The sequence below is a fragment of the Ornithodoros turicata genome, chromosome 2 (assembly GCF_037126465.1).
Source record: "Ornithodoros turicata isolate Travis chromosome 2, ASM3712646v1, whole genome shotgun sequence".
Classification (NCBI taxonomy): Eukaryota; Metazoa; Arthropoda; class Arachnida; order Ixodida; family Argasidae; genus Ornithodoros; species Ornithodoros turicata.
The window spans coordinates 81,338,315-81,351,528 of record NC_088202.1 but is presented as its reverse complement, the minus strand read 5'-3'; the positions used below and the strand labels follow the sequence as shown (position 1 = coordinate 81,351,528).

At 44.8% G+C, this 13,214-nt stretch overlaps 1 protein-coding gene across 6 annotated transcripts in view; it reads left to right on the top strand.

Annotated features, from left to right (window-relative positions):
* Positions 1-13,214, top strand: part of LOC135385619 (kin of IRRE-like protein 1) — a 569,797-nt gene that overhangs the window by 514,390 nt on the left and 42,193 nt on the right. Inside the window, exon 10 of one of the 6 annotated variants that reach the window (XM_064615059.1) lies at positions 9,833-10,531. The exons of the other annotated variants lie outside the window; for them this stretch is intronic. Coding sequence (XP_064471129.1) covers positions 9,833-9,906 — 74 coding nt within the window. The 3' untranslated portion in view covers positions 9,907-10,531. Of the gene's footprint in view, positions 1-9,832; positions 10,532-13,214 lie in introns of those variants that run through there. 6 annotated transcript variants of the gene reach the window in all.

The window sequence follows — 13,214 nt, the reverse complement described above, 5'->3', positions numbered from 1 at the left end:
ATGAAAAGTGTGGTGCATTGATTGATTGATTGATTACATTACCATATAGAATTTCTCCAATCTGCAAAACACACACGCAACCTATGCTTGATTAACGATGAAAGAAGAAAGTCACTGAAAAGGTTAGCCAGCTGTAGGACTCGAACCCACATCTTAGTTCTTTCATGTCTATGCTTGATGCTTACGAGTCTCATACCACTTTTTTATTTCTCCTTTATTGGAAACGGTCACAATCGGACAGGGGGACACAAATAGGCGACAAAATACTTTTGTTTAGAACTTCTACTACAATGTCATACCTTCGTCCTATTCGATGTCTGGCTTATGGGTGACGGAATAAATGGTCCTAGAATATGAACCCACAGAAGAAATAGAAAAGGCCATGGCAGTAAAAGAGTCGCAGTCGGTAAAAATGTGAGCGATATCGTTGGATGAGCTCTTGACCGATGAGCGATTGTCGGCGCCCTGGTGAACTTCATTCCGATAGAAATTAATTCGCAGGGGCACTACATGCGAAACGAATTGTAAATAGCTGTATTCGAAACGAATATGCGAAATTTTTCTTGTTTGTTTGGTTTTTCAGCTGAAGAGGGGAGACCACTGGTTATTTTCATATCTTTGTCATTCACGAACAGCACAGCGGAATAGAACAGTGCGGAACAATCACGCATACCAGTAGGACACATATTGAAAAAAAAATATTACCCCAAGCTGGGAGCAACCTCTACATTTTCTGGGCACCTTTTTCATTGGTAGGGAAAGATCTGAAATGGGACACCGATATGTGCGCGTAAGCTACCCGAAATCTGCGGGTGCTACGAAGGTACATGGTACAACGAAAAATAGTGAATTAACAGCCATATAAAACCTTAGTTCAACGTTGTTTATAGTATGCATCTGCAGTCTTTTTCGATTTTCGGTTTCGGTGAATCTGCGTTTGATGAAACGGTGCTCTATGAAATGTCCAGGAACGAGTTCATATCTCCATTCTTATAGAATACATTTCTATATTTTGTGTGTGTGCGTTTGCTGTAACTTGCGCACTCAACTACTTCTGGCCTACGAAAATTAGCAATTTGACGGTGGTCTGAGGTCAAAAGAATTGCTACACTGTTTCTAACGCTACAACGTAGAAAACCGTATCATCAGCAGAAGCGGAGTTGTAAGGGCAATGAAACAATTGAATAAGTGTGTGTACAGCTTTTATTATCCATAAAACATCGACACAGAAAAGTCTGACCAACAGATGAAAAATACTAGCTTCCAGCGAACGATCGCTAGCGAACTAGTGCAGCGAGTCATATCGATTTTATGTTGAACGCTGAATCAAATGTAGATTTCATTAATCCATTAACACATGAAAGAAGAAGAAGAAGAAGAAGAAAAGAAACAAGAACCTACGTCTCCCAATTTCAACAAATCGGAAGATCGAATGGTACCACTCGGTCGGCTTTGATGTGCTTCATCGGCGATCTGCAACTACGCCCCTGCATTTTTGTCCGCGCAGTACTCTCGGGCAGACTTATGCGTAACTCGTTACTAGTAATTGCGTTAGTTGTAATCAATTACTTTTCTGAGGTATTTTTAGAGCAATCAGTTACTTTACTGTGAAATTAAGTTTTCGAGTAATCAGTTAGTTTACTGTGAAAGTAATTTTTCCAGTAATCAATGACTTTTCCGAGTAATCGATTACCCAGTACTAATTGGTTACTTTTCTGGCAGAGATTAACTTGTCTTTCTGATGTTCTGCACCAAGTCAAGCCCGTCAGCCTTAGTTGGGCCGTTCTTCTTTTTTAGTGACTCTAGTTCTACTATAGCAAGCGGAGGTCATTGTAATAACGTTCTGGAATCTCAGGGTCTCTCTCCCTAATCCCTTCCTACACCATAGGTGTGGTACATGAAGCTTTTGGGGTTTAGTGAGTCATGGGGAAGTTCCACGCAATGTTCTCCCACAATCGGGTCAATGGCTTCCGGAGCCATAAATACAGTAGCCGTACAGATCTACCTCTTCTACGCGTTTGTGTTTTTTGCTGTTCTTCAGCTGTTCCGCTGTTGAACAGCTTTTTCTTTTCCTTTTCTTTCTTTCTTTTCTTCTTTTTTTTCTTGAGGCATACAAGGATGGGTATAATTTGCGTGAATGTAGAGTAACGACCGGAGTAACGCGTTACTTTTCTACTCGTTACTCAATCACATTTGGAATCGAGTAATTGGTAACGGTAATCAATTAGCTTTTGCGTAGAAGTAACGGTAACGGTAATCAATTACTTTTGTCGAGTAACTGGCACAAGACTGCTTGAGGGGCCATTTTTTGTCGACCCATTTTTTCCTACACCCGTACGCATGGTATCCACCACATGCGAAATCATTATTCAGCATGAAACGGACGTAATCTTTAAATTTCCTTATCAACTTAGCTTATCTTGCTACAATTTACCTAGACGTTTCGTGGCCTCCGTTGCTTTCCATGCTGGAGCAGCGCTCACATTATTTTATGCCCTCTAGTCTAACGTGTGCAGCTTCGACATTACTGAAATGTTTCTCCCTGGTTTTCTTTTAAATAATCAATCAATCAATTATTGAAATGTGTTCGGTTTGGAAGAAACATCGATGCGATTACGAATTCGAACGTTGAATTGCATGTTTGATTCGGAATTCAAACAGAATATACGACTACTCGCTTCGGTTGACCTTTCCTTTTTTCCCTTTTTCTTCTTCATATCCCCCCCCCCCCGTGTTTATTCACACTGTAGCAAAAAGCCGACGTCCAAAGTGAACAAGCCCACGCGCATCAATATTGGATGTCCCTCAGGGGACATTTGTTTGTGCACATTTCTTCCAGCTGATAATTTTTTCGGTGGCATTTTGATTTTTTGGGGGGTGGGGGCATTTTTTCCTAAACCCCTGCACCGGAGCAACTAATAACAAAAGCAGTGCCGATTTTCCTACTCAGTGCAATTAAAAACTTGTATGCTTTCAAAGACAGCACCATATAAAAGTAGGATACATGGTCCTTTCACCGAAAAATTGGCGGCCACTGTGCAGCAGACTTGCCTGCCGGAAAACTTGCATTGCCATACCGATCAGGTCGGAAAAACCCTAGGCAGGGAACAGACTGGGAGATTGCGACACACATACTATCTCCAACAATCCCAAACAGCAGACGCTTTTGTCATTCCCTTACCTGATCTCCCAAAAAGAGCTGTTTCAAAGACTTCATCAGAGGGAATGGAACCTTTCAGGAAAGGGAATCTAGGATAGGGTGTTGGATTTACGCTGCTGTGTGGCGGAGGGATTCTTTGTACCCCTTTAGCCCGCGATATGGCGCCACAGGGAGGCGTAAAATGCAGCGCGTTACCAACCTTCACATTTTATCATATATCGAGAGAACAGATAATCGGATGTGGATGATCCTCGTGTTAAAATGCTCTAGAAAGATTTTTGCTTTGCCGCTCCAGGAAAATTTCCGCATAGGTCTCTTAGTTTTTTTATCAGAGCGTGTCAAAGCTTGAGTATCCAATTTTGGTAATTTTTTGTACTTCAATAACGTGTTTAGAAAAATGTCTTGAGAAAAGCAATATTTTTTCCTGGAGCGACAAAGCGCATTTCCAAATGCTATCCAACAAGACCAGTCTCGTGAAAATAGGTTCATTATTTACCGAAAGAGACTGCAAAGTTTGTCCCATAGAAAATACATGGGGCCGCCGGAGGTGGTATCCCCTCTTAAGACCATTCTCACCCGACACCATCGTCAGGGTAGGAAAATTATTTACAATTTTTTGCGTAGAGCTCGACGATTATCCTTACAGTGATGTACATGTTTGTTAATTATTTTCACACGACTAGCGAGCCATATATTGAGACGGGAATAAAAAGAAGATGACGAACGAGCCCGGGAACGAACATTGGAACGCAACGAGCATGTATGAGAGCACGAGAATGCGAGCTATCGGAACAAATGAAACAGTCCTATTGGTCAGAGATGATGCAGCCTCGCTGCCAGCCTGCTCTTCGCTCAGGGCGGTTACATCACAACACGTGAGGGCTCGCAATGTGCAAAATAACCACAAAGAAGAAGCTTCACGAGGAGCACAGATTGCGACCACGCAAAGCGTCCATAAAGTTGCTCGTTTCGTTAGCCTGAACGACTCGTTCAGCTGTCTCGTGCCGTTAAGTTGAACGTGTGAAACGATTAAGCCCCCTGGTTAGTTACACAATTTTGGACCAATTACTCTACATTCACGGGTTCTTAGGTAATGGTGAAAATGAGCAGAACAGGTAAAGAAGGCCAGTCCTGTGTCCGTAAGGAAATAACCATCGACTTCGATGGCCAGTCGCTGCAAAGATGAGTCCGGACGACACCTCCTAGGTAGCAGAAGGCCTGCTTCCTACGTCACACAGGGACGCCTGCTGTTACAACTGTTGATGCTGATATGACGTCAATGAAAGAGCGAACACGAGAAACGCTCGAAGCAGCTGGCAAAGCTTGCAGAGGCCTCCGTGCGCGACGTAGGGCGCACGCCTCCTGCTATCCAGGAGATGTTGATGTGGATTGCGCAGCATTAGTTTCTAAAACATGGCATGTTTGCCACATGGCATTACCGACAGGGGACGACCACGTGTTCATATATATCTATATGCGTACGCTACAAAACACAAATCGGGAAAACATTTACCTTCAGATATCCGCGAGGTTCCCATTTCCGTGGAATTTCTCCGCCCAGCATCATGTTAACACTGCATTACATGCACCACATTACTGCTACCAATGGCGTAGGATATCGCCCCCTGGCGATGAAACTTCCCACTCATAATCATTTCAATAAAATTGTTGTTGGTGTTTTTACGTGTAGGGGTAAGTGTAATTAGGAATATCACCATGTAGTTCAACACGAAGAGTCATTCGACCCACGCTCTTCAGCACAGCATGCTATATCCTGATTGCATAGATGTTTTACGTGTGAGTACATTCACAATCCCGTAAACATCTCCAAGTTTAACACCTTCAAACATCCGTTGTATCATTGTATCCGACGACGTCCTCCTATGTAAGGGATTCTCGAAAATGTTGAGCTCTTGCTCGCCGCTAGTTCTCAGTGACTTTTATCTGAAACATATGCCACTTTTCCCCACATTCTATTCCACGCTGGCGGAGTATTGTATGCCACGCCGAGACTGGGAGGTCACCCGGGTTCGAATCCGGGCGCCAGCTGTGCTGTCTGTGTGTTCTCCCTGGGTTTTCTTCAGACGCTTTAAGAAAAATGTCGGCACAGTTCCCTGTGAAGTCGGCCCAGGACGCACCCCCCTGAGCAACATGCCGCCACACCGGCAGGCAGACCGCTCGGGGATAACACGCCATCACCACCACAACCTGGCGGAGTTCACGCGAAAACAAAGAAAGAAGGGAAAAAAATGCAGCGAACGGTTGCACGACACCCCGTCTACAGGCGACGTGCGTCACTTGTATCACTTGCTCACTCGTGGTCATCTGCTTTTGACGTCACTTGTAGTGTCACCGTCGCGCCAGCAGCGGTTGGGTCGCATCAGTCGTCAGTTTGAGCCACCGTTTTTAGTTAATGTCCCCATTATTCTAACGAATGCTCGGTTCATACTGTGCATGGTGAATGTATTGCTGTCTTGGAATGCATTAAAGATGATTGCAGTGGTTATGAGGATCTCTTCACGGTCCCTTTAACACATAAGTGTCATTGTCGGCACCTGTCGCGTTTTTTAAGACAAGGGATAGAGCGTGTATGAAATACATGTCAGGAATGATGCGAACTGCATATATTTGAACAAGCTCCTGTCGAATGCTCAAATCCCAGACGTTAGTTTGATGCTCTGTCTCGCGGCGTTTTACATTTCTTGTCCTCACTTGTTTTGCTTTCTGATGTGTTTAAACATTCGTAAGCACACGAGACGACTGTCGATAATATTCAGCGCTATATTAGAGCTGTCACTGACGGGACAAGCGTACAAGGAAGCACTCTTCGGTTTCTGAAACGCAGTTTAGGTCCACGCACGTGTACAAGGAAACACATTCGTCGTAGTCGATCAATTGTGTTCGACGGGTCCTTTAAAAAGCTCTAAAATGCTTCGCTGCTTTCAAACTCAATCTTAACGGTTTTAGCGAACGATTTTGTCCAGAAGAATCCAAGGCTTCCGCCTAGTTAACGTTGACATCGCTACCAGTTGCATATAGGGTGTTATGCTATTAGAGCAACGTGAATTTCGTTTTTGCAGGGGGATTATACGGCCAGGCAGACATTCTGTAGGACAGCGTATGCAACTACTGGGAGACTGGTTACGTAAAATTCATTAACTAACTCATTAATTAGATGTTTTCTGGGAAATGCTAGCAGAATTGGAGCCAGTCATTATTTAAATCCGTTGTCCTTATCAACACCCTGAGAAGTGAACGTACTTCAAGATATAAATTGACAAATTTCGCTATGCAAATGAGCCGAAACCAGAACTACGCACTACTCGAGCGCAGAAAGAGCGACAGGTGATCCACGTGAGAGGACAACGTACTTTGGAGCTGATAGAAGGAGGCGCTAATCTATTGGCCAGATAGACCCCTCTCCGACCCAGATAAGGTGAAGGTCGCGTCGTCTCTGCGCTCGAAAAGCGCGTAGTTCTAGTTTCAGCTCATTTGTACAGCGAAAAAAAAAAAGAATCGCAAGTCATCCTCTTACATAGACTGCTACTCTACGACGGTTCCGCTGCTAATAATTTTTACGCACCCGTACTGCGTTCTTGTTGGGTAAAGGTACAGATGTCCAACAACACAAACTGTACAATTCCATGCAAAACAGCAGCATGGACAACAAGTAGTTTTTTTTTTGTTTTTTTTTTCAGGTCTACGGCTACCTGTACAGAGCCGAAAACGAACAAAGACGAAAAATAGGTCTTCATAAAAAAATAAGCGCATCAACTTATCAAATACGCAAAGTCTAAATTTGAAAGCACACAGACACACACACACAGACACAAAGAAACATCACGATTCACGATGAGATCCTCAGTATCTCTCTGGCAGCCCACACAGCTGCATTCCATCTTATAGGAGCATGGAAATGATCGGAATAAAATATGACGGGAGGAGTAGAAATTACGATTCTGATCGAGCCCTGTGATACGTATTCGCACAAAAAGTTTGAGCGTAGCGCGCAATCCTGGAGCGCGAGGGAGTTGAATCTCGCGGCAGAAATGCCGCCTCACTCGGCTGCCAGCCGCTGACGTCATATGGCCGCCCCGTCTTTTTCTTCCTTTTTTGCGGTTTCTCCGGCGTCGCGGCGCCGGCAAGCCGACCGAGCAGCAAGCGTTGTTGTTCATCGGACGTCGCGGAAAGGACAGGTGGTGCACTGAACACTCTTTAGGCGACACGTCTGCTCTTCTTGACGAAACGTTTTATGGAGTTGGAGCCTAAGCTCCGCCAGCTTCGATTTCGCCACACGAATGTACCGGAGGCTGGTAAGTGATGCTGCTAAGTGTGAACGAACATTCTGATTGAAATATGGTGCTTCTTCTTGGTTACAAATGCATAGTCATGAAGACGCGGCGCAGTGACCAGTGTTTTCACTTGAAGAGGTCGTCGACCATCATGACTTCTCCGTCTTGTGGTCAACACTATGGGCTCTGAACCGCATGGACACTGGCATCTCTGAGGCGAAAGAGCGGACCGATGAATGCATAGCTGTGTAACATTGCGCTTACCATATCTTACTGATACCAGGAGCGCAACGTCTCCACAAGCACAACAACATGGATACCAAAATAAAGTCAGTAGAGTTCATCTGCTAGCGATCTATGGGAAACCCCAAAACACATGGCCAAATAAGCATTTTCTTTTTTGAATGGTCATACGCAGCATACAACAATGGCACATGGAATAAATCTCCAACTGACAGGAATATATTTAGTCGTATCATATATATGCTGCACACACAGGAACAATACTGTTCACTAATTAACGACATCTCAGCAAAATCGGAACAGAAACCGCAACCGCGTACGATCCACCTCAACCCGGGCCGTCACGGCAACACAGAGGCCTAGTCACACCTTTTACACTGCCCGCAGTCTTGTTTTATGCAAAACGTACGAGACAAATCATGTAAGAACGCAAGTGAATGTTAAACGCAAATAAATAGCAACAGCCGTCTCAGTCGGTAAGTCCCCACGATTCTGGAGCTAGCAGACGATTCTGGCGGGGAGCGGACGCTTCCGGCAGCCAATGAAGTGGTCGGCCGCCTCACGTCACCACACGCCAGACACGGTTTGGGGGAGACTGTCGCGCGGAGCGCATTCTTGCAAACTAATTTCCTCAGGAAATTCGCGCCTTTCGAATGAAATATTTTGCGTGACAGTTTATGAAGGTAGTATGTTCATATCAAGCGGTGAAAAAATATATGTTCCAAATGATTTCCATGCTCCTTTAAACGCACGTTGAAGAGCGAAGCTGGGCGTGACAGTTTCGCACGGCAGCTCTGCACATTTCAGTTTGCTTTCGCAGTATGATTTGTTTACTGTATGTCCTGTGTGTACCAACGAAGCACTTGTCATGCCTAGATAGCACAAGATGTTTTGTTCCCACTCGTTTTGTCGTGAGGTCGCATGCATGCAGTTCGCATGTTGGATATCCAGCTCAGGTAAGCCATTTGCATCGTTTTTTTTAAAGAAAAATATCTGTTCAGAGTGAATTCGAAGAAAAACCGACCGGAAAGTATAGTGCCAGATAATATTTAAAAACAGTGTAGGAAACAGTGTATTCGCACGAGCCACATTCCTTGGAATACTGCAGAAGAAGACGCGGGGAACGTCATGGCTTTTTGCTGTCGCGTGAGCGCTTAAAGGGACAGGCGCATCTGGAAACCGATCTATGAAACCGATACCACTATACGTTCGGCATCGGCCGACAATCTATCCGTCTATTTTTTTTTCTCCTGAAAAGTGTCTAGATATTAAATAAACGAACTGTAAATATAAACGCTGCTTCTGCGGCTGCAAAGGCTCACGCGTCGTGACGTCACGACTTAAGCGGAGGAGTGAGAGCGCGGCGCTCAGAGGAGGAAAGGCGCCGTCCAGACACCCGGTAACTCTATGAGACGCCCGCACGGCCGCGCCATTCCTTTTCTCAAGGCCGTGTTCTGATTGGTGCTTAGGGAGTGAAGTTTTCTCGTTTTTCCAGAGTCGGAATTCCGGCATATTCTCTCAACATCCGGCGTCTCCTCTCGTCATGTATTCCATTGAATAACAGTCAAACTACGCCACTATTTCGCGTTGAATTTTTGATACCGTGGTCAGTGGTCCACGAGGAATAAAATGACACCATAGTTTCCAAGTCGACTGGAATGGATGCGACCGTCCCTTTTAATGTCTTGTCTTTTCGTGCTCTGCTAGCCATGGAGAATATCGCCCTGCTGTTTCGCCACAAGATATTCCGTAGCAGACGACAGCGCCGGTGGTGTCGTCTGCAATGTGCCCAGTACGACACTCCCTATATTCCGACGACGTGAAACTTGAAACCCGGTGACCCGGTGAAACTTCCATTCCGTGAGCAGTTTTTTTCTCTTCTTTTTCTTCCAATAGAATATTCCGTTGGATGTCACTCGTGCGAATAGACGGTAAGGGCGACCTTCGATACCGTGCGGACATTCAACGCAGTGTGCGCAAGGTATTGATCACTTCTCTTGCCTGTTGTAACATCGTAACCGTATCCCAAAGCAAAGACTTCCCGTCGGTTTCTTCGTCACAAATGTTTCATATCGTTATGGGGGTTTGTATTGTGTTGGAGCCACTCACCAGTTTCTTTTTTATTTTATTTTCTTAGGAAATAAGCCAGTGAACTGCAAGTCTGCACCTCAGTTCGACAACTGTAAGATACCCATAGGAAACAACTTATAAAATTCACCTGACCAAGCGAACCAAAGTTCCAAAGCGTTGCCGCTTGCAGCATTTCGCAGTTGGACTTCTGTGCACAGCTTGCACGATTCGCGACTTCAAGGATACCACGATAGATGAGATACGTGCTTGCATCAACTGAACTAGCGGCAAGTCACTAGTAAGATGTGGAATAATGGCTGCCAGAGCTTACTTCGTTGTGAATATTGATGTGGCGCATCTACGGAAACAGCTGACGATACATGCATTGCGTTTGCGCAACATTAGGTGGACGAATTCGAGTGCTATGACGTCACACCAAGTGGTGCGACAGATTCTTCCAGCAACTCTGCAAAAGTGATGTGAGAGTTTTGCAGTGGCTCCAATGTGTGAGAACTCTGTTACGGACCATATGACATCGTTCGTATTTTCTGGGCGATCAAAGAGTCGCAGTACACGGTGGCGTTCATATGCACAGCCACCGAACTTACAAGCTGCCACTGCATTGGAAGGTGACTGCCGAAGTTGCCGTGCATTTGTTCACACAAGTCGATGTTGACGTCGGGCGCCTGACATATTGTTAGTAGGCGAATATGTTTAAGTGTAGTTTATGACGTTCACGCTTAATACACGGAGGTTGTTATCTGCACCTAGGGTTACTAAATCTAGCACAAATCGTGAGTCTCTCTGCGCTCCTGTCACGTTGATGCCAAAGATCGGCTTTAGAGTTTGAAGCGCATTTGCTTCAATGTGACACTGATGGTAACAGTTCATACAAGGAGCCAAAATGAAAGCGATACATAAAGCACGTTTGTGGTTATGCAGTTGGGTATTTTATTAAACGCTGTACCATAGCCATCAATGACGGTTCACTCGATAATGCGAATCAAAGCAGATAACGTTTTAGTGGAAATGTACTTCCAGGCACGTCACAGCAAAGTTCTCAAAATGTAGATGGCGTGTTCTTGTGCATAAATGTACGCTTAACATGCATGTTGTGTATTGTATTCACACTGAAGAATCTCACGTTCAGTCATGATCCCATGACGTGCTGCAGTAGACATGGACTCTATTGAGGAGAGAAGGAAGTCCAGAAAATCGAAATTTCTGTAAGAGGAACCGGGCATTGTAGTCGTCTTCCCACACAGATATGCATGTCAAGCACGTTCCACTGCTTGTTGTGTCTATGAAACCAAGGACAATGCCAAACGTGTAATTTGTTATAATGCCATTTCATCGCTATGTCATCTGGATTACCCTGAGAGCAGGGCAATGGTCCACACCCTCTGCGATAATCATGAACCATGCCCATGAACCATGTGCAATTTCGCGAATGGTAACATTGCTCTGCTGTGCTGCTATTACAAATTTCACTTCAGACAAACTGATAACGCTGTAACTGATTGACAGCTGTGTGGCTCTGTCTAGTCATGATTTCAGTTACGTGATAGTCATCGATTGGATTCAATTTTATAGTTTATTTATTTAGTTCTTTTGCAGATCGTGGAACCATTTGCCTCTTTGACCATCCGCTACACTTTTTCTTTTGTCTTTTTTTACATGTACGCAAAAGGTAAAGACGGGACTCAGAAGTCTTATTGAACTGGTATGAAACGACACTTTATTACATCTAAGAACTATGAAGAGCTGAACTACGTGGAAATTATTAATATATTTACTCAAAGATAGATGGGTCAACGTTTCGACGGCGGTGTCGTCTTCAATAGGACTATAGTAATAATAATCATTGGAAGTAGATTTACACGTAAGAATAGTCAGCTTGTTTGTGTTGCGACATGCTACACGTACCACAGGGTATAGGACTGTGAATAATTTCGACTACCCTGGGTTCTTTAAAAACACAACTGAGGTAAATAATAGTAGGGAAATGGTCTATAAACAGCGGGATTAGGAAAGGAAGGATTGTGTACGTGGGAATGCACTGGTCGCAAGGTTGTCCTGGAGCTTCGTCCTTTGTCATCAGCAAGAACCTATAAAGATCAAACAAAAAAGGGAGGAAGGAACGGAAGTGGGTCGGCGAGCTTATCGTAGGTCACGAACGACGGCTCCGCACTGTGGGCAATATGCCTGGGTCTTCGTTGGCTGTGGACCGAAATTTGTGAAATGGGTATGATCCACGCTGTTGTCTGCTGCGGTGGGAAGGAAAACCTGTTTGTAATGGCGAATTCGCGTGGTCATTTCCTGGGAGCTCTGATTTATTTATTGATTGAAAATAAATAAAAAATATGGCGATGGGAGACCCGAACAAGTCAGGTCAAGCTACTCCAGAACACGTGGATATAAAAAAAGAACAAGCAGGGTCCAACTAATGAATGATTACAGTAAATGAGATAATTGTTCAAATTAGCGTAGACTAAATATACCGATGGCCCTCAACGAACTCCACAATGTACTCTGTGCTTAAGACAGTAGCCGAGAAACACGGATACTTCGTCGAGAAGGTCACACGAGCTCTCTTTCAGATTCTGAGCAACTGCATTATGTTGATCAAAACGTGGCAGTCGCGCCTGTTCTCGTTGCGCTTTCCTAGCGCGAGGAATTCGCCATCCAGCACTTTTTTTTTCGCCCGGCCGCGATATACCCGGGCTACAGGTTGCCCAACCATAACCGATGTCGTCACATCCGCATCTCAATGGCCCGAACGTAGAACTTCAAGGACCACTGAAGTGACCCCCATTTTTTATTATGTTTTTTTTTTAATTTCTCTTCTGTGGCGTGTTCCGCAGCGAATAAAATGAGCTCCTGTGAAAGACCGACGAGTACAGGTGTCCTACAGAGCGCACTCGAGGCCTCTTTCAGCACACCTTTCAAAAACCCTTCACTCGTGAAAATAGCGTATCGGAGAACGAGGGACAGTCGTGACGTAAGGTGGTCCCCAGGCACGTGATTCGTGATGTGGAGCGGCACAGCTCGAGCAGGAAGCCAAGAAGAAAGAAACAAAGGAAAAATCTATGGAGTCTTCTTACGGAGACCTCCTATACCACGTCAACGGAGGATCGTGTCGGCCGTCCGCAGCTGCTTTCTCCGATTGTTTTTGTATTTTGATTGCACAGTTATAATACAACGCAGAGCGTAAATATTTTGTGTGGTGGCTCCTCATGGGCATCTTAACGAATGAAGCAGGGTTTCGAGACATTTTAAATGTCACTTCATTGCTGCTTTAACGTGGGTAGCAGACGACGAAACCGAGCACGAGCGACCGCGATGCCTAGCGTGATCCAGGTGACTAAACCGCTACCTTCTGGGCACCCATATTCAGTGAGAACTGTGACGTGACCACGTGAATTCGCAATAAGATGAATACGATGAAA